Source organism: Pyrus communis, chromosome 17 (assembly GCF_041283825.1).
Source record: "Pyrus communis isolate YQ-2024b chromosome 17, ASM4128382v1, whole genome shotgun sequence".
NCBI classification, from domain to species: domain Eukaryota; kingdom Viridiplantae; phylum Streptophyta; class Magnoliopsida; order Rosales; family Rosaceae; genus Pyrus; species Pyrus communis.
In genome coordinates, this window is record NC_142581.1 from 10,403,382 (window position 1) to 10,423,203 (window position 19,822).

A 19,822-nucleotide genomic window follows, 5' to 3' on the forward strand; every position below is an offset into this window, starting at 1 on the left:
AAGCTATATATTACATGTCATAAGCGGAGAAAATAATATATTTTTTTAAGCTGTTTCCGTTATTTTATGATATGTGAAGTACTTTGATTATCTAATATTTGAAAATTTCTCCATACTCATCACCCTCAAAACTAGATTATTCGGAATTTCCTCTCAATTGCATATCCACCGCTCCATCATTTACATATTTTATTTCCGTATCCATACGTTGTGCATACGATCACGATAGCATACCACCCCATCTACTTGCCTTGCCCCCACCCCCTAGATTTATTCCTCACATCTCTCTGCCTCTCCTCTGTGAGTCCTCTCACCCCTTTTGTCGGTGTTATCAGATCTTGCATAATACGAGCTCTGTGGCTCTCCCAGTGTTGCTTTTTCTTCATCTTTCTTCCCATTCTCCTTCGAAACCAAGTTAAATTACATAAGGGTACAATTTATTTTGTTGGTTTTGCTTCTGGATTGGAAAATGTTAAAGCTTTATGTGTTGGGTGCTTTATGCTGGTAGTTGGTGGGCTGCCTTATTGGTATTGCTCAGTGAGTGAGGTTTTGGGAGGATTGCAATCGGAATTGGAGGAGTGCATGAGGGATTTGGTCTTGTGGGTTCTATGCTGGGTGAAGTTGGGATTGACAGTAAGGTGGGATTGTGGGCTTGTCATAAGGAGCAGGGGGAGGTGGGGCAAATGTGGCTGAGTCCTTGTGGGATTTGAGGACCTGGGCTCTTTCTATTTTTGCTTGATCTCAGCTGGCTTTTCGAGATTTCGAGATTTCGAGATTTCGAGTTCTGGGTTTGACACAGAAATGCAGGAGGATCACTCCAAGAAGGTGACTTTCAATTGGTTTCTGTTACTTAATCTCTTAATTGTTCCAGTTCTTTGATTTGTTGAAGTAATTATGTATCAATAACTGCAATCTTGTTTTATTTATTGAAACTTGATTTGATTCATGTTTGTGAAATTTGGTGCAGTCAGATTGTATTATTCTATGGGTTTATCATGAAAGTTGAGATCTTTGTACATATTGAGATTTGATTTGGAGTTTTTTGGTCTGCTGATTGAGTGGGACATGTACGTTAAGCTAAAAATGTAACATAATTATTGGTTTTTTGATCTTACTTATCTATAATTAGCAGCTGTATTTTTGTTTTATGTAACAGTCATAGACTCATAATGGATAACGGCATAAGTTAATGCGTTCCTTTGGAAGATTATGGTTTCATTCTTATTCTGGTGCTTTATTCAATTGAATTGAATGCTTATGCTTCTCTTTTGAGATCATTATATGCCAATTTCATGGCTCTCTGCCCCTCTATTTCTGGACTAGATTCCTCTCTAATAAAATGATATTTCTCTCCGCGGGGCCTTTTATATATCTCGTTTTTCTGCATCAGTTTTTATTTCTGTCAATTTTCTTTGCCCGGCCCTTTACTGCTAAAACTGCCGGAATGGTTGTAAAAATTTGAGGTATTTGTCGTGCTTTTTTGTTTTTTGTTTTTAATTTTTAATTTTTTGTTCTTTTTTAAATATTCTTGAGGTTGACATTTAGGACTTTTAGATATTGTCCTTATATGATTATATGTTCAGAAACGATTGACCAAAAAAAAAAAAGAAAAAAAGATGTTCAGAAACCACAGGGGATTTAGTACGATCTTATAACTCTATCATCATGGTTAGTGTGAATTATCATATAATCTGGAAGTTGGAAGATATTAGAAATATTGTAGTGATTGCATGGTATCTTATGATATTTTTAAAACTGTATTATTAAGAGCGACGATGTATGATAAATATATATATATATACACACACATGTATATGTATGTATGTATATCAATGTGTGCTATTGTTGTAACTTTGTTTGTCAGTGTGATGTCTTTGTGCTCAGACTTGTTGTATAGTTATACAAAAAACTCCTATGCTCATTTTCGTTTAGAATTATATGGTACTCTTTGATCATATGACTTTTTTATTTTTTATACTGTATTCTGATTGAATGGAGTCAATGCAACAGAATCAAACAGAGATGGACTTCTTCTCCGATTACGGTGATGCCAATCGGTACAAAATTCAGGAAGTTATCGGGAAGGGAAGCTATGGTGTTGTTTGCTCAGCAATAGACACACATACGGGAGAAAAAGTGGCAATAAAAAAAATACATGACATTTTTGAGCATATATCTGATGCCGCTCGTATTCTTCGTGAGATAAAGCTTCTTAGACTTCTACGACATCCCGACATTGTTGAAATTAAGCACATTATGCTACCACCTTCTCGAAGAGACTTTAAAGATATCTATGTTGTTTTTGAGCTCATGGAATCAGATCTTCATCAAGTTATCAAAGCTAATGATGATCTGACACGAGAACACTATCAGTTCTTTCTTTACCAGCTGCTTCGTGCATTGAAGTATATTCACACCGGTACTTCTCACTCTTCTTTGTGTGTATCTGCACATATGTTCTTGAGTTCCGTGGTGTTTCTAGTGGTTGATTGGCCTGTTCTGTACTTGGTTTTTTTATTGTACTCTTATGATTGGGATTCTATTTTTTCATTCTCTCTCCTTTCCCTCCTCCGTGTCTTTTATTTTTCTGGTTGGGGAGTCGGGGTGGTGGAGGATGCTGGGATATTTTGGACATATCTGATACTCTAATTTGACTGCAGCAAATGTCTACCATCGAGATTTGAAACCGAAGAACATATTGGCAAATGCAAATTGTAAGCTTAAAATTTGCGATTTTGGGCTAGCAAGAGTTGCGTTCAATGATACGCCTACGACAATATTTTGGACAGTACGTAATTTTGTGATTTTATTTATTTTATCAGTGCTAGAGTGATTTTCAGAGCATGTGACAATGTTTCCAACATTATGTTTTAAATATAGCACTAATACTTATTCATAATTTTTGGGGACATCTGCAGGATTATGTTGCAACTAGATGGTATAGAGCTCCAGAGCTCTGTGGATCCTTTTTCTCTAAGGTAAAGCTTCTCAAAGATTTCTTGAACAATTCTATTCCATTACAGTTTAAGTAGGCACGAGTTTACAAGTCTGTTGATCTGAGTTTAGTAACTCAGCCCAGCTTCCATACTGTCATTTGGCTAAGGTAGTGCATCCAAATGCAACACATAACAGCTGCATTCTTACGATCGTTACTTTGAACTTAGGGGAGTTGTGGCATGCCTGTTTTTTGTGTAAATCACTTTCTTATAAGATCCTAGTTCATGAGCAAGTATTTTTTTTTCTACCTATTAATTTGTGAAAGCATGTGAGTGCAGTATACCCCTGCGATTGATGTATGGAGTATAGGCTGCATCTTTGCTGAGGTATTGACAGGGAAGCCACTTTTTCCTGGAAAGAATGTCGTTCACCAGCTGGATTTGATGACTGATCTTCTTGGGACACCATCACTAGATACCATATCCCGGGTAACCTGTCTTTTTCTGATACAAAGCTTTCTTTTTCTCTTTAATTATTATTTATTTACGTTTGTGCCCAAGCTTGATAAGTAATTCTTTTAAATGCAGGTTCGAAATGAAAAGGCAAGGAGATACTTAACCAGTATGAGGAAAAAACAACCTGTGTGCTTCGCACAAAAATTTCCAAATGCTGATCCTTTGGCACTACGACTTCTGGAAAGATTGCTTGCCTTTGATCCCAAGGACCGTCCAACTGCCCAAGAGGTTTGTCATAACATACTAGACTATCTGCTTTCTTTGTATTTCGTTTCGCGTGAGCCAGTGCATATATCCAGCCATTTTCTAGAATTAGAACGCATGTGAAAAATCTAGCTAGTGCATATACCCAGCCACTTTATAGTGAATGTGCTGAACTCCGCATTTTATTTTTTCACCAGGCACTCGCTGATCCTTATTTTAAGGCACTGTCAAGAGTTGAGAGGGAACCATCGTGCCAACCAATTACGAAGATGGAGTTTGAATTTGAAAGGCGAAGGGTCACAAAGGAAGACATACGAGAGCTAATTTTCCGGGAGATATTGGAGTACCATCCTCAATTGCTAAAAGACTACATAAATGGAACTGAGAGAACTAATTTTCTCTATCCAAGGTTCGAACAGCCATATTTTCTTTTAGTATTCACATTTTGTTGTATAAATTGGTTAAGGTTCTTTATGTTCTTTGCCCTAATGTTTGTCTGTATTTGTACGCAGTGCTGTGGATCAATTTAGAAAGCAGTTTGCACACCTTGAGGAGAATGGGGGTAAAAGTGGTCCAGTTATACCGCTTGAACGAAAGCACGTGTCACTTCCGAGGTAAAATATAATTTACTTTTGTTTATTTTTTCACATATTCACAAGTGGCTTTCAAAATGATGAGTGCCAACTGTTGATGCACTGTCATCACCTTGATAGGACAAGGTTGGATCTATCATTAGGCAAGTTAGTAGTTTTCTAAGTGCTATGTGGAATGTCCTGCTACTTCCCTGGCCTCTAATATCAAACAATCCCTTTTTTGAGGACATCTCCTTGTTAGTTGTTGCCAGTGATCACACCAAGTAGTCGAGCCTATTGTTCTATCCAGTGCTAGGATATCTTCATCTTATCTCTTCCATTCCTGGCAAAGCTGTGCGTATCATTTTTATCCAATTGTCTATGATTATGATAATTTCGAATGTGTTAAATACAGATCCACAATTGTACATTCAAATACGGTCCCTCCTAAAGAGCAACAAAATTATGCATTTTTGAAAGATCAGAAAAATGCCGAGGAGGCTTACAGGAATTCAAGGGATTCGGAAGCAGTTCATGTAAATCTATCAAGAACCATGCAAATGCCACAAAGAATTTCTTTGGGTACTCTCGATAACCTTTTAGAATTTGCAGCAATTCCATTTGTTTCTTATTTTTCCACTTAGTTTTAACTGGCTTTTGGGTACTTATCCAGCCAAACCAGGAAGAGTTGTTGGACCTGTTGCACAATACGATAATGGGAACATGATGAAAGATGCCTATGACCGGAGGACACTAGTTAGAGGTTCGGTACTTCCCCCTCAGGCTGGCCCTCCTGCTTATTGTTACCACAAGCCCAGTGCTGGAAATCAAGAAAGATCTGCAGTGGAAGGTGAGAGGGACTTGTCCTCGCAAGCCAAGCAAGCTGCACATTGTGGCATGGCAGCGAAAGTGGCACCAGATGTAGCTATCAGCATAGACTCCAACCCATTTTTTATGACTCGGGTGGGAGTCCCTAAAGTGGAACATGATGATCGAATTGCTATTGATACCCACTACCTGCAGACAAAGGCTCCATATGGTGGGATCGACGCTGCTGCTACCACTGCAGCAGCCCACCGTAAGGTTGGGACTGTACAGTTTGGCATGTCAAGGATGTATTAGGGAAGTATAATCACGAGACTTGGGTCATGGAAGTGGTGCCTAATGGATTAAGAAGTTCTATGAGGAAGACGGAGCAGAGTTCATGCGTGGCAGGGAGGCTCCATCATCAAAGGGATCAAAAAGCATGCCAAGGGAGGTTGTGAGGAAGGCAGCCAAGCGAGGCGGTGCTTTCCTTAAGAGAGCCAGCTTTCTCTGGTTATGTTTAGATACGAGTACGTTTATCTTTCGTTGAAGAAACTATATGTCAGCAAAGGTTATACAATAAAATTCAGAAACGAAACTCTCTTTGCTTTTGACGTGATTGTGAGTTGATATGACCAGAAAAAAGCATAACTTGCATGCCAAGCATGGTGTGCATTGGTTGCAACAATTGCACATGGAAATTTCCTACGGTGGTTTTATATGCCAATTTGGCCAGCATTCCACAAGTCACGATGTATGCAGATGGCTGCAGAGAGACTTACATGCGAGTGAAACGCTAACGTAGTGGTATGCCATGCCGTCGTCAGTGGCGGTATCTCAAGCCTATCATGAGATATTTGAACCAGTTACATGTAAGTTCTTCTCCACAATGTGGGAGCCTCTACGGAGTGCGGGGTACTGCATATCCGGTTCAATACTCGAAGCTCACTCTCAATGTCGTCTAGTACCAAACAGGACAAGCGAGGGGCCTAAACGCATTTTGGTTTGGGACATGAATCTTGAACGAGATCAAATCTTGTGCACCTAAAATAGGTGCGGCCTCTATGGCCCTAATAAGTGTTTTAACACATTAAGATAATAAGGACGTGTCAGCCACTTAATTTTGTATGCAAAAGATTTGGTCTCATGACTCTCATCTTGAACATTATAAGATTCTCTGACCGAAGTTCAAATGTGATCCAATGTCAACGTTCCATCTTGCCCTGACTGGCCAGTTAAACACTCAAAGCCCAGTCTTAATGCCGTCTAGGTCGGCCCACCAAAGGAGAGTATGGGCCATAACCATTAGGCCTATTACTTGACAGCTTCTTCTTTCTCCCTACTTTTGCGGTGCTGCATGTGCATGTACAGCTGCAGCCGCGCCATATGGATTATGGACCGCTTTGCTCGAATGTTTTGTCCCCATGAACACCATCACATGGACCCAGCCTAGCCCCGCCTTCTTCCTCCCTTCCCTCCCCCACATCCACATCCACATCCACATGCATTCTCCTCCACCCCCGGATTAATCGCTAATGGTGACTTTATGTGTAATTCCTGTTGAATATGGTTGTAAGTAATGAATCTGGTCGTTATTCCGAAATTCATACCCCTCGACGAATGAGAGTATCTTCCCATATAAAAGCTCTATCAAATAGATTGTTATTTCCTCATACATCATTAATTGTTGCAAGACCAAGAACGAGAAAAACTCACCTATAACTTTTCTCACATATATTATGTCACGTGGGAATATTCTGAACTTATATATTAGAGAAAAAATAATTTGGATAAGTTTTTCTGTGCGGTAACGATTGAGTTTGTACTTGGCTTATAGACCTCACCCAACCTGGTCCTGCACAAGCTTGTACCTGACTCCAGTACGGATCGCAAAAATAAAACAATACTAATAGTATTTATGATGCAATAAGTAAATAAAATTCAAAACAAAATCCGATTTGATTCTGATTGTGATTTGTGATCCGAGATATGTTATTAAATTATTTATTTTTGGGTCGAATAATAAAGTATAGTATAATCGCAAGAGGATGTGGTGTGTGAATGTGACAGCAACAAAAGAGGATGTAGGATTTGGGTGGCTCTGATCACATGTAGCCCCATATGCCCAACAACACCGAATCTCTCTCTCCCAATCCCAATGAACCAACCACCCGCTGTTTCCTCCTTGGAAACACCACCACTCCTTCGCCATAAACACCTCATTCACTCACTCCTCACCTTCTTCAACCCAAGAAAAAGTAAGTTATCGATAACGGTAATGGTAATGCTAAGGAGGATAAAATTTTAAATAAATTTTTATAAATTAATGATTATGAATGATTGAATTATTAATTAAGATATCAGATGTTAATTTGATAGTTGACGTCGTAATGTTAGATTTTTTTTCTTCCAACACATCTGTTTTGTTGTTATTAATGATATTTGTAGACTCATTTTCAAAACAAAAAAGATCAATTAAAATTATTTTTCATGATTTATAATTTGTTCATTAATGAGATCCACAAAATAAAATAATTAAAAAATTAATTAACATCTAGATAGATTTTGTACTGATGATATTGGCATTCTCAATAAGTTATTTGATATTATTTATATTCAATTTTAAATTAAAAATTAAAAATAATTTATAACCGTACGATATACGATGAAAGAACATGATTAATTGATTCTTCGAATTCCCACAAAAATGATCCAAAGAGGATCCTATTCCGTTTTTGTGGGGCTCAACTAAAGGGTGGGTCCGAGAGAAGTGCCACTTGGCAATCATGCCACGCTAGTGATGTAGATCACAGGAAGGAGAGAGGAGAGGAGAGGAGGGGTGGGGCGGCATTGAGGCACATGGGCGGTGTTAGGTTCGAGAAAATCATGTGATCACATGTGCTATCTTTCCCTTTGTTTTCTACCGTGGGACCCTCCACTCTCCCCTATACCCTATGCTATTGTGAGGTCACCCGCACCCGATTCCATGGAGGGTTTTTTGGACTCTTCCAATCCACCTCCTGGTCGTTTGGGTCTCTTTACTATTTGTTTTTATTTCTTTCTTATTAATTATTGTTTAATACCGTATTAGTGGTCACTTAGTACATGATTTAGAAGTATTCTTCTTTATTTACAAGTGAGAGATATTATATTCGATTTTCATTTAAGGTAAATTTGAACCACATTATAATTTATGGTTGACTAATTATAAAAGATCTTAAGTTCGATTTTCTTTAATGTCGAGGAAAAAGTTAAATTTTGACTCTAGTACCATGAACTTATACAGGACTATTAACCACCTAACGTAATTCTTATATCAACATTACAAAAAATTGTACAAAACATAAAGTAACAAAGAGTTCACGAAGAATTATACTTTCAAGACTCTCCTCAAGAATTACATAACATTTGTCTTGATAACTTAACAACCAAGCCAGCGCGCTCGACTAGACTCGTGGAAGAGTAAAGGCACTAGATTCCATGTCCAGAAACAAGCTAGGGCTTGGGAAGCCAAAAACTTTGTGGGCCTAAAGCTTCGTTGGCATTGACATTTCTAGCAGCTCAACAATAATTTAACGGCAATTCCTCCTTCACTTCACAAAGTCATAAGTTACACACACCTCTCTCTCTCTCTCTCTCTCTCTCTCTCTCTCTCTCTCTGTGACTCTCCTCTCCTCTGTATTTCTTCATCAATGGATGAAGCTCAGACTCAAACCCTAACACAAACCCAGCTACCCAAATCCACATTCAAGAGGAAACACAGAAAAACCCAGCAAAAACCCCCCATGGGAAATGCGGTGCATGGATCTTTACCCAGCATAAACTGGCTGCAGACAGCTGCAGATTCGACTCACAGAAGAAGCAGAAAACAGAGCATGAAGGGTGAAATGGTCAACGATGTAGAGACCGCATGTCGAGAGGAGGAGGACGGTGAGGAGGAGGTGGAGAGGAAGATTGAGGCGTTGCAGAGGATTGTTCCCGGCGGTGAGTCGCGCGGGGTGGACGAGCTTTTTGAAGAGACTGCTGGGTACATAATGGCGTTGCAGGGTCAGCTCAAAGCCATGAAAGCACTTGCCAGCTTGGTTGAAGGTTTGGAGAAGGAGAAGAGGAAGTTTGGAGGTTGAATTGATTAATTAGTTCTTAATTAATTAAATTATGGGATCTCTCGCTGATTGGGAGTTTGAAAAGTTCTTAATCAGGTTCCATGACAGACGAATGAAATCCTTTTTTTTCTATAAATTTCGGATTTTATTTCTTGGGTTACTTGGCTAGCTTTTTTTTCCTACTTCTTTTTTTCACCTTTTCGTTCTTCTTTCTTCTTTATAATGGTAATTTTTTAATATTTTTGTAATGAACAAATGGATAGGAAAAGATCAAGGTTCTCTAGTACTAAAGAAATGATATATATATATATATATATATATATATTTCCTACTTCTTTTTTTCACCTTTTCGTTCTTCTTTCTTCTTTATAATGGTAGTTTTTAAATATTTTTGTAATGAACAAATGGATAGGAAAAGATCAAGGTTCTCTAGTACTAAAGAAATGATATATATATATATATATATATATATATATAAGCCCTTTTGCTACACTGGAGTAATCAAGGGTTAACCAGTTAGTAATATAAAATAACTGGATCATAATTTGCAGGAATTTCATGAGTGCTGCAAATGCAGAAATATAACTGTATTTGGAAGGGCAAGGAGTGTGTGTGTGTGTGTGTGTGTGTGTAATGCTTGATCTCTTTTGTTTATTTGTTTTGTTTGTTTACTGAGGAAACTAGTGGCAATTAGTGTCCTAAGTAAAGAAATTAGAAGATGGTTAGCATGTGGTTAGTGAGCTACTCTCAATGACTAAACTTTAATGCTATATATTGATTTTGGCACCCCCTCCTATACATATGAAATATTAATAATAGTGCAGTTTAGATAAATGAGGTCCAAAGGTAACTTCCAAATGGTGTTTTTTACTTTAATTTGAACTTATTGTTAATCAATAATTGTAATTAGCCTCCTTAAAATATACATAAACTCCAACACACATGACAATAATTTAAGTTTGGAGGCTTAATTTAAGTAATCTAGGCTATGAGAATTAATCCTTTTCATGTTGTATTACATATGAGTTAGAGTAGAAAGTGAGAGAGTGAATATTTGGCAATAAATACATAACTAATTTTGGTGTAATGTAAATAGCGGCGAAAAGAGTCAAATTAGAGAGCAATGACCGACAAGAGTCAATAAATAATGAGATAGTAAACCTTTTTCAAAAAGAGCCATCAAGAAGTGACAATCAATAATGAGATTATTAAAGAGCCAAATTATAGAGGAAACGATTGACAAGAGTCAATCAATTATGAGATCGTCAACCTCAACCTTAAAGAGCTAAATTAGAAGGAGGCGACCAATAAAAATCAATCATTAATAAGATCATTATAAACCTAAACCATAAATAGTATTTCTTGAGGTGACATACAATCGTGTTTATATCTTTCTTTTTCATACTAAGTCACTATTCATAATCTGTGCGAGTTCAACTAATTTGATTCATTATTTGGAGCATTGTCTCCCCTTTTACTCGACAATAATATTATAAAGTTGGTGATTTAGATTAGTTTTGAGATTTTCTGGTGGGATAAGATCATGTTTGTCACCCACGATGTTGAGCCAAAAAATACATACTTGTTGATGTCATCGCTTGCGGCTTTGTCCAACCTTTCAAGTTTCAAATGTTGGACTTTGGACTTGACAAATCTAATGTCTAAGGTTATATTTGTTTAGTCAAAGTACGTAACTGGATTTGCCACTTTTTGGCATTCGATTATTGGCAACTGATGATCAAATCAAACCAGTTTTGTAGGGGCAAGTTCTGCCTATGGTGCCAAAGAACAAATTGCTTTTAATTATAACTTGGAAGCATTTTACCACGTAACCATTGCAAGAATTATTTACGAGTATTCTGAACGCGCTTTTGGTGCATTTTAAAACTATCGCCTAACAAGTTAAGATAACTGCGCGTTAAAATACAAGTTGAACTTCTCGACTCATATAAAATAAATTGGACGTGGATCTAACGCATCTGCATCTACATATGGTGGCCTAGTTTCCACTTTCATATTGCGCCAAACAAGCAGAAGCAAGTTGAGACGTTGAGATGCAAAAATTTATGGGTGCAATAGTTGGAACCCACCATCCAAGTATCCAATTGCAACGGGTGCACGCATATATACATGCAAATTATGGAGCCTTCGTTTCGTTTGCTTGCACTCAGAGTGATGAATTAAGAAAGATAAGAAGAAACAAAGGAAAAGTGGTAGGGTGTTGTCGTACAAGATATTAGAAGAAAAAGAAAAGCTAGCTCTGTCTGCAAATTGCAGGTGGTCCTCTCGTGGAACATTCATGGTGTTATTAAACAACGACCTGCATTCGAGAAAGGAACAGCCCGCCCAGACATATATGTTGGACTTTGGACAGCCTGTATTGATCTCTGTCTGTACCGCCTGTAAAATTAACTTGTTTCTTCCATTTATTTTTCTTTAAGGTTACGGCAAACCAAATAAAAACTGCAGGCTTTGTCCATTCTCTTGTGTTCGTCTTCTGCCCCCCTTCCATTTCCATGCTTTGCTTGATTCAAATGTTTTCCAACGAGTACAATCTGGAGAAAGAGAAAATATACTTCTTTGGACAATGGAGGATACAAGATTGGGCTTGGTTTTGGTTGTTTTGTGTTTCAACATAGATTAATTACAATGGGCCTCTTTGAATTGTGAGCCATATTTAAAGAGTGGTTTCTGTGTACACCCTATTTTTTAGGAATTCGGATTCCCGTTGGATCCTCTTTATGCTGATTCGGGAATCTGTGAATCCTATCCATTTATTATACATTATGCGGTCATAAATTATTTTAAATATTTTTATTTAAAATTAAACACAAACAACATATGACAAAAATTGACCGCACGATATACGATGAACGTACACAATTCACGGATCCCTAGGATCCTCACCAAAAGGATTCTGAGAGGATCCTGTTGGATTTTTTAGCATCCTCAATTAAATTTTGATATTTATTTGCACACCCATGTAATTTGTAATATTCTTGAATTATCCATACTGTTGGAATTAAATTCGCGCACTACCATGAGTAATGGAAATGCTTGAATCAGAACACACAATCGTAACCAAGCCTAGGACGTGGGGGTGGGTGGGTGTATGCCAGTCAAAGGCTTTCCGATGCTCAAGTTAGTAAGCAATATTAAAATTCAAGAAGTAGGCAAGATAAGGTGTGTAGAGATTGTGTTACTAGAGACAAACCTTGAAAGGATGTATTTATACCAGTCAAGGAAAAAACCTTTTAGATAGTAGAATCCATATTAATCAGGATATCCATGAGGATATCTAGGAAGTAGATATTGTATCTTCTTAGGAGTGTGATCACTTGAGATGCACATCAATCCTTAGATTGTAAGGATTCCAAGGTTATAGGAAACCTGATGATTCCATGCTAGATTAGGTTCTTGAATCTTGCGGAACAAGAATGGTTTATCTCAGTGAAGTTGACGGACTCCAATGTTATAGGTTTCATGCTGGATTAGGTTCCCAAATCTTGCAGAATAAGAATGGTTTATCTCGACGGACTCCAATGTTATAGGAAACTTGCTGATTTCATACTAGATTAGTTTCCCAAATCTTGCAGAACAAGAACGGTTTATCTCAATGAAGTTGACGAACTCCAAGGTTATAGGAAACTTGCTGATTTCATGCTGGATTAGGTTCCCAAATCTTGCGGAACAAGAATGGTTTATCTCAGTGAAGTCGACGAACTTCCACCAACTGATGGTGGCATCACTGATCCGTTTAGTTAACTCCGCGATGAAAGCTGTTGAGTCCATATAGGCGTACTTTGATCCGTCGTACTTTGACCTTGGAAAATCATAGTCCCACAATTGTCTCTAACTAGCATTGGAAAGGACTTGTTCCCCTTGAAGATGGGTAGCTATCTAGAGACCATGCCTTTCAAAGTAAGTTGGAATACGTACCATTTTCTGCCTTTTAGACGCATGGTGGCTTAACTTCATTTTTTGTGAGCCTTTGGACATCGAAGTGTTCCATATCCGAGTGTACTACCTTGTAAATCATACTTGGGCTGTGCTTTAGTTTTTTTTTTTTTTTTTTTTGTCTCCTTGAAATGTTTAAAAACCTAATGGAGTTATTTGAAATATAATGTATATTTTTCTCTTTTATCTAAAGCTCCCAAATTTACACTATCTTTTTTTTTTTGTTTTTTTTCAAGAAAATAAACTTTACTAAAAAGAGGAGAAGTCATTTTGCAACTTAGTACTAAAATGTAGTGGTATTCCTCTTCACTTGTAACTGAGAGGTCTTAAGTTTAATATTCGTCAAGGGTGAATTTAAATTATATTATTATTAGCCCATTGTGAGATTAAGCCTACTCCTCTTTCTAAGTATATGAGTATTGATAATATTGTTTGTTTATTTAAAAAAAATGGAGAAGTCACAAAAGTACACATACAGTTAAATTTATACTAGCTTATGATGTTATGTATAAAATGTGGCGCATCGTATTTGTCCCCATAACTGTCAACACGTGCACCGCACCATCCACGACTCTCAGCCGTCCGTTCCTCGTCAGAGATAATTAGATTCGATGGTCTAATTCTAATTCTACAGAAAAAAGAAGACGAAAAAGGGATAATGGAAATTTGTCAGCAGCAGAAACCCTAAAACTCGATAGCCCCCTGTTACTCGCAACATTCTCATCCCACGCACGCTCGCAGATCACTGAACCGCCATTGCTGATTGCTTTCAGGTTTGCTCTCTCTCTTGATAGAGAAAATTGGCTGTGATTTTCTCGGTTGCCAAACAGGGATTTTTGAAATTTTGTAGTTTTTATTTGCGGATTGTGATTGGCGTTCTGTTGTCTGTTTGTTTGTGTGTGTTTTAGGGTTAGAAATGGCAGAGAAGATGACGGTTGAAATCGTGGACGATCAGGCTGAGGATTTCTTTGATGCCGATCAGGCGGCGGGGTTCGGCCGCAAGGTCGAGGGTTTGGAGCGGGAGAAGCTTGAGCTGCAGCGCGAGAACAAGGAGACGAAAGAGAAAATCCAGGAATTGACGGCGGAGATCGAGAAATTGAAGAGCAGCGAGAAGGAGACGAAGGAGAGGCTTAGGGAGATGGAGTTGGAGATCGAACGGACTGAGGAGGGGAAAGATGTGCTGGAATCGGTTGCGAATAGAGCGATGGAGCTTGAGACTGAGGTAGCGAGGCTCCAACACGATCTGATCTCCGCCATGGCCGAAGGGGAGGACGCGAATCACGAAGTTGCGGAGCTGAAGCGTGAGTTGGGAGAGAAGGGGGAGAAAATTGATAGCTTGGAGAAGGAGCTCGAGAGCCTGAAGAAGGCGAAGGCTGATAGCGAGAAGAGGGTTAGGGAATTGGAGAGGAAGATTGGGGTTTTGGAAGTGAAGGAGACTGAGGAGAAGAGCAAGAAAATTAGGGTTGAGGAGGAGATGAGAGAGAGACTTGATGAGAAAGAGAGCGAGCTTAGCTTGTTCAAGAAGAAAGTGGAGGATTTGGAGTCAGTTATTGCGAAGAACAGTGCTGAATTGGGGAAGAGAGTGAACGAGAGGGTCAATGTCGAGGCAGCGCTGAGGGAATCGGAGGATAAGTGCAGAGCCATGGAAGTGAAGATGGGACAATTACAGAAGGACGTGATGGATGCTGAGAAGGTTATTACTGGATTGAAGGAGAGGACTGTTGAGGCCATTAATGGTACTGCGAATGAAATGAAGGAGATTCTGGAGGGTGGAGAGACGGGGTTGAAAGGATTGAGCTTGCCAGTTGTGGCAGGGTCTACTGGAGTCGTTGTTGCCGCAGCAGCTGCTGTTGTCTATGTGTTGTATGTAAGGCAGAGGTGATTGGATTGCAATGCGGCATAGAGGAAAAAAATCCGGGCAGGTTTAATGCTAGAGGTTAGGGTTTTTATTTGGTTAAGAGCATGTCGCAATTTTGTTAGAATTACTGAATCTTTTTTGTTGGCTTTGGTTTTCTTGCGAGCCTATCTTGTTAGCTCTATCATTTTGGAATGATGTTTTGTTTGAAGAAATCCATATATCTAGTTCATACTTTGGCTATAACTATTTTGTATTCGTACACTGTGTGCTCCAAGCCATTTTGAATTGCTTGAATAATACAAATTTTGCATTAAGAGTTTTTGCTAATTATTTGATGGTTTTTAAGCACATTGTTAATTTGATATCTCGAATTCAAACAACTTTCAAGTTTGTTCAATTGCCTTGTTGACGCTTTCCTTAAAGTTCCATTTAGTAGTTTTTGAAGAAAAGTTGACGTTTAATGGTCGAGCTTGGAACCATCACTTATGGTGCCATGTTGCTCCCCCTTTTTCTCCTGGCTCGGGGTTGTGCTGGGTTCTGAATTCTACCAATTATGTGCAATTCCATTGTTCTGGTTAACTGTTGTATACTTCCTTTCGAGGATCAGCAACATTATGCAGTGATCATATGCTGCATCCTGAAGCAGTAAACAGGCGAACATTCATGAAACTTACTTTGTTCATGTTCATATTTTTATGCGAGTTCGAACTTTTCTTATGCAAAGTTAATCTTCTGTTCATGTAAGCCTGCGCCCTAAATGACATGGTGAAGTTGCCCATTATAAGGTTGACGTCACCACGTCATTTAGGGCAAAAACTTGCATAAAACCAGGTGTATAACCCCTCTCTGATCTAAGTTTCTCTCGTCCTTGAGGATTTCTTGCTAACCAACTCATAAACTTGTGCAGAAAGAAAGTAGAACTGTTTTATCTTTTGTTTTGTGTCATTGCAGTTCGTTTCATTAGTGTGATTGAGTGAGTTTGAGTAAATAAGTGATGAGGATGGCGTAATGAGTTAGAATTACGATAGTTCAGGATTTCATTCACTTCAATATAGCAAAAGAAATGCGTTTGAGCACTCAGTATTGCCTCGTTGAACGGTTTTTCAACTCCAAGATCAGGTGGTGTACCTTTGGGCCATTGAGGTTCGCTTTACATGCACAACCATCCGCCTGTCGGCATAAATCTATCATGACTATTCTCGTGATGAGAGAGATGTATCGCGGACGCTAACAGCTAATAATTGAAGACTCAAGCCTGAACTGTCTTTAGCATTAACCATCAATGTGTAGATGATGTACATTTGGTAACAAATCCTTGACCAAATAAAAAATAAAAGTGAAATCTTCAGTACATACAAATCATTGAAAGGAATATAAAAGAACGCTTCTTTAGTAAATATGAAAAATATACCAGATAACGGAATTCACTCCACACGAAATAACGGAATTCACTCCACACGAAATCACGAAAACCAATCTCATATCCTCAGCAGCTAACACAAAATCAAGCTCTAAATCTCAAACACTATTTAGATTTAGGGTTAGCTGTGCAACCTTCATGGCTCAGTTACACCAGCGGTAATGCTTCGTTTCTGAAGAATAGAAATCGGAAAAGAAGATACAGTTAGCCCATCGTTTATTGACAAATGATACGATATTCTACTCTAAATTCATTTAAATTACGAGAAAGAGAATTCGAACTTGGGTGCAAAGGGAAGAGGGAGGAAGTACACTGATATGGTCAACTTGACTAAGCTCAGGTCTATAGTTAGCCCAGAGTTTAAGAAACAGAGTGTTTGAATACAACTGACAGTCATGGAGGTGTGCGTGGACAACTATCAGCCATTGATGCGTAAAAACCGCTTTGATCAACGGCCGACAGTCGCTCCCATGCTGATTAACTATCTCTAAGACAACTTATATGTGCATACATGTGACTACTGATAGACCCATACAGTATAGGCCACCCACAAACGGTAAAGCATGTTTATGAAGCAATATTCCGATATACAAGAGTTCATATGCCAAAACATGGCAGCACTTGACAGCATATTCCAATACATCGCAAGGACAACTTTTGACATTAAAAAAAACAGGCAGAACAGCAAAGTATTCGGATCGAAACGAAAGAAATCAAGTACATAGTCTGAACCGGTGATGCTGCTTCAAGTTCAACTAATTATTTTAGCAAGAGTATTATCTTCATTTAATTACCTTGAATTATCTATCGGATCTTCGGTGCAGAATTTCGAAGAGTCCACAGCAACTCTTCCATGAAGTCGGCTGCAGGGGGGGTCCGGCGACAGATACAATCGACTGCCAACAGAGAAACAAACAAGTAGTCATTGATTTGAAAAGAATTTTATGTAAGCTACAAAAGTTACAACAATTTAAGCAACTTAATTAATTACCGGATTTCCTGTGCTTTCGGGGATCTCAGCCTTGCCATGATCTTGTCCGGCATCAGCTGATTCGACTGCAGGAACCTCTTCCTTGTAAGCAGTACCCGATGACTCCCCAGTTTGCTCTTTGGAAACCGGTAACCTTGTTTCCTCGATCCCCTTCGACACAATATCTGCAACAGCAGCAGGAACCGCTTCCTTCTCATCCTCCTTGGACACCAGATCGGTCTCGACTAGAGCAACCCCATTACTCTCTTCCACATATGACAATGTTTTTTCCTCAACCTGTTTCAACACCTCCTCCGCGATGGCCGGCGAAGATTCACCAGTCTCATCCAAAGACTCCGCGACTTTCTCCTCCTCCTCCACCTTGGTTTCCACTACAACACTACCTTGATCCAAATGATTGTACACAGATTCAACCGTCTCAACAACCGAGACAACAACTTCTTCGGTCTCCTCCACTTCCCCAGAATCATTCGCCACTCGAGCACCTTCCGCCTCTTCATCAGAACTACTACTTGAACTCGAACTCGAATCATCAGCATCATCGCGGGTTTCCTTTGCAGGCTCGGAACAGTCATCGACAGCTACGTCCCTCACAGATTCAACCACAGGTTTTGAGTCGCCAACATCCTCCGGTTGAACATTTTCGGCGCCATCCAACTTCCCATTCGAAGAATCCGCCATTTCGTTAAGATCTGCAGAAAGTTTCTGCTCCTCCTCTTCCTCCTCTACAAATGAATATTGATTAAAAGAATAGCTTTCACAAAATATATTCAAGTTAGAAAATTGCTACATACACACACACAAATTAACAAAGTAGAAAGTGAAGATAAAGCAAACTAAAAGGAGTTGGCAAATTACAGATAGATGAATGAGAAATGTGTGACAAGTCAACCTATGTGGAATCCAATTGCCAATTGCCAATTGCCAATTAAACAAATAAGAAAATTAGAATCCTAGAGAGAGAGAGGGAGATATAGAGAGAGAAAGAACCTGGGACTTGTTGGGGTTGAAGGGTAGGGGGAGATTGACGGATGGTTTTGGCAAGTAGTTTTGATGTGATTTTCTTTGAACGTGGAGGCATGGTTTAATTTGTTGACTGGTTGCTAAGAACGTAAGGAGGGAGGGAGAGAGAGAGAGAGAGAGAGAGAGAGAGAGAAGGCGATGAGTTTTAACGTGTTTTGAAATTGAAACCGTTAAGGAGGGAACTCAACCAACCACAACGTTGTCGGTATTTGCATTTTGCAGGCAGGGCATGGGACGGGCCCTTCACAAGTTATAAAGGCGGGAGTCTGAGTGGTACAATACAAACAAGAGTCACAAGAGTCGCAACCAACCCCCCCCCCCCCCCCCCCCCCCCCCCCCCCAAATGTAACGTTCTAGCTTTGAGTCAGGGGTTGCGATGATGAATGTAATGGGGGCCATACCGCATCGTTTTGCTTTGCCGAATTTGTCCGCTGACTCGAAACATCTGATACTCTTGATTTTAACTATTGTTCAAGTCAAAAACATAAAAATCAAGATTTAACGGTTAAAATCTTAAAACCTTAAAAATCTAAAACCTTAAAATCTTAAAGTATTCTACATTCCAAAGCAACATCGAATTTTTGTTTCCTTTGTTTTGATTGGTAGAGTTTTCATATGCATAGTCCGTGTTTTAAGTTTATTGTTTTCTTTTTTGATACAAAGATAAGTTCTTAGGGAGGGGAAGGACTTCATGAGTTCCTTTGTTCCTTTATTTACAAAACTCTATTATAAACTGCTCTAATTTATAAAAAGTCAGATTTTGAACTTAAGTGCAAGGGGATGAACATACTGTTTTAACTAACTAATCCAAACCAGTTATTTTTTGTCCTTTTGTCATCGGAACTTGTATGAATTTTTTTTTTCTTTTTGAACATTAATAATAATAGAGATGGAAAATCAAATTCACAAACAAAGTGTATGGGCGACTGCTCAACTGAGATACAAAAGCGATTATGAGAGGAAAAAACTTGTAAATACTGAGTCGGGTTGCTGGTTATAACTTTTATGCCAAAATAATCGACATTAAGGGACCACGTGAGGGACCATGTCCTAAACATTAATGGAAACCTTACCTACTCTAAAGTTGTCCTTTTATTTTATTTTTATATAACAATATATTTACAATAAAATATAGAGAAAATAATTGGATTGGATTTGTTATTTATAGTAAGGGATGAAAATTTAAACTTAAAATTCTTTCATTTACAACTGAAGATAAATATTATTACGAGGAAGGTTAAGAAGGCCTTCTGACTCTTTATAGATTCTCTGGCATCTTATGTTTTTGGTACATTATTTTATAATGTTAACGCGAAAATTGACGTTAAGGTGTGAGATATCAAAAAGTTTCATTTTTGAAAGAATCATCTTAGCATTTCTCATATCAATATCGTATTATTAAGTGGCACTCCAAAACTGTCTTAACCAATTTTACTCC

The 19,822-nt window shown here is 38.6% G+C and overlaps 4 protein-coding genes across 9 annotated transcripts; 3 read left to right on the forward strand and 1 right to left on the reverse strand.

The window, feature by feature from the left end:
- On the forward strand, positions 1-5,646 carry MPK20 (MAP kinase 20). The gene is made up of 10 exons (XM_068489641.2): positions 1-825; positions 2,011-2,419; positions 2,661-2,788; positions 2,919-2,978; positions 3,276-3,425; positions 3,525-3,680; positions 3,854-4,065; positions 4,169-4,270; positions 4,644-4,810; positions 4,902-5,646. Exons 1-10 carry the CDS (start codon positions 802-804, stop codon positions 5,348-5,350), a joined length of 1,857 nt encoding a protein of 618 aa, XP_068345742.1. The 5' UTR covers positions 1-801; the 3' UTR covers positions 5,351-5,646.
- A 2,973-nt stretch (positions 5,647-8,619) lies between these two features.
- LOC137749262 (uncharacterized) lies at positions 8,620-9,271 on the forward strand. Its single transcript, XM_068489365.2, has one exon. It carries the CDS (start codon positions 8,725-8,727, stop codon positions 9,154-9,156), a length of 432 nt encoding a protein of 143 aa, XP_068345466.2. The 5' UTR covers positions 8,620-8,724; the 3' UTR covers positions 9,157-9,271.
- Positions 9,272-11,140: 1,869 nt separating this feature from the next.
- Positions 11,141-15,277, forward strand: LOC137708278 (peroxisomal and mitochondrial division factor 2). 2 transcript variants are annotated; one of them, XM_068447320.2, is made up of 2 exons: positions 11,141-13,865; positions 14,001-15,277. In XM_068447320.2, the coding sequence occupies exon 2, from the start codon at positions 14,009-14,011 to the stop codon at positions 14,972-14,974; it is 966 nt and encodes a 321-aa protein (XP_068303421.2). In that variant the 5' UTR covers positions 11,141-13,865; positions 14,001-14,008; the 3' UTR covers positions 14,975-15,277. The 2 variants fall into 2 exon arrangements, with proteins under 2 accessions (XP_068303421.2, XP_088545711.1); XM_088689585.1 differs by having other exon boundaries at positions 14,007-15,277.
- A 908-nt stretch (positions 15,278-16,185) lies between these two features.
- Positions 16,186-18,603, reverse strand: LOC137708678 (uncharacterized). 5 transcript variants are annotated; one of them, XM_068447802.2, is made up of 4 exons: positions 18,352-18,603; positions 17,362-18,086; positions 17,165-17,266; positions 16,186-16,542 (listed from the first exon to the last, which is right to left on the reverse strand). In XM_068447802.2, exons 1-3 carry the CDS (start codon positions 18,440-18,442, stop codon positions 17,171-17,173), a joined length of 912 nt encoding a protein of 303 aa, XP_068303903.2. In that variant the 5' UTR covers positions 18,443-18,603; the 3' UTR covers positions 16,186-16,542; positions 17,165-17,170. The 5 variants fall into 5 exon arrangements, with proteins under 5 accessions (XP_068303903.2, XP_088545712.1, XP_088545713.1 ...); XM_088689586.1 differs by having other exon boundaries at positions 17,362-18,077; positions 18,352-18,530; XM_088689587.1 differs by lacking the exon at positions 18,352-18,603 and adding an exon at positions 18,220-18,309.
- Between the last annotated feature and the right edge of the window lie 1,219 nt (positions 18,604-19,822).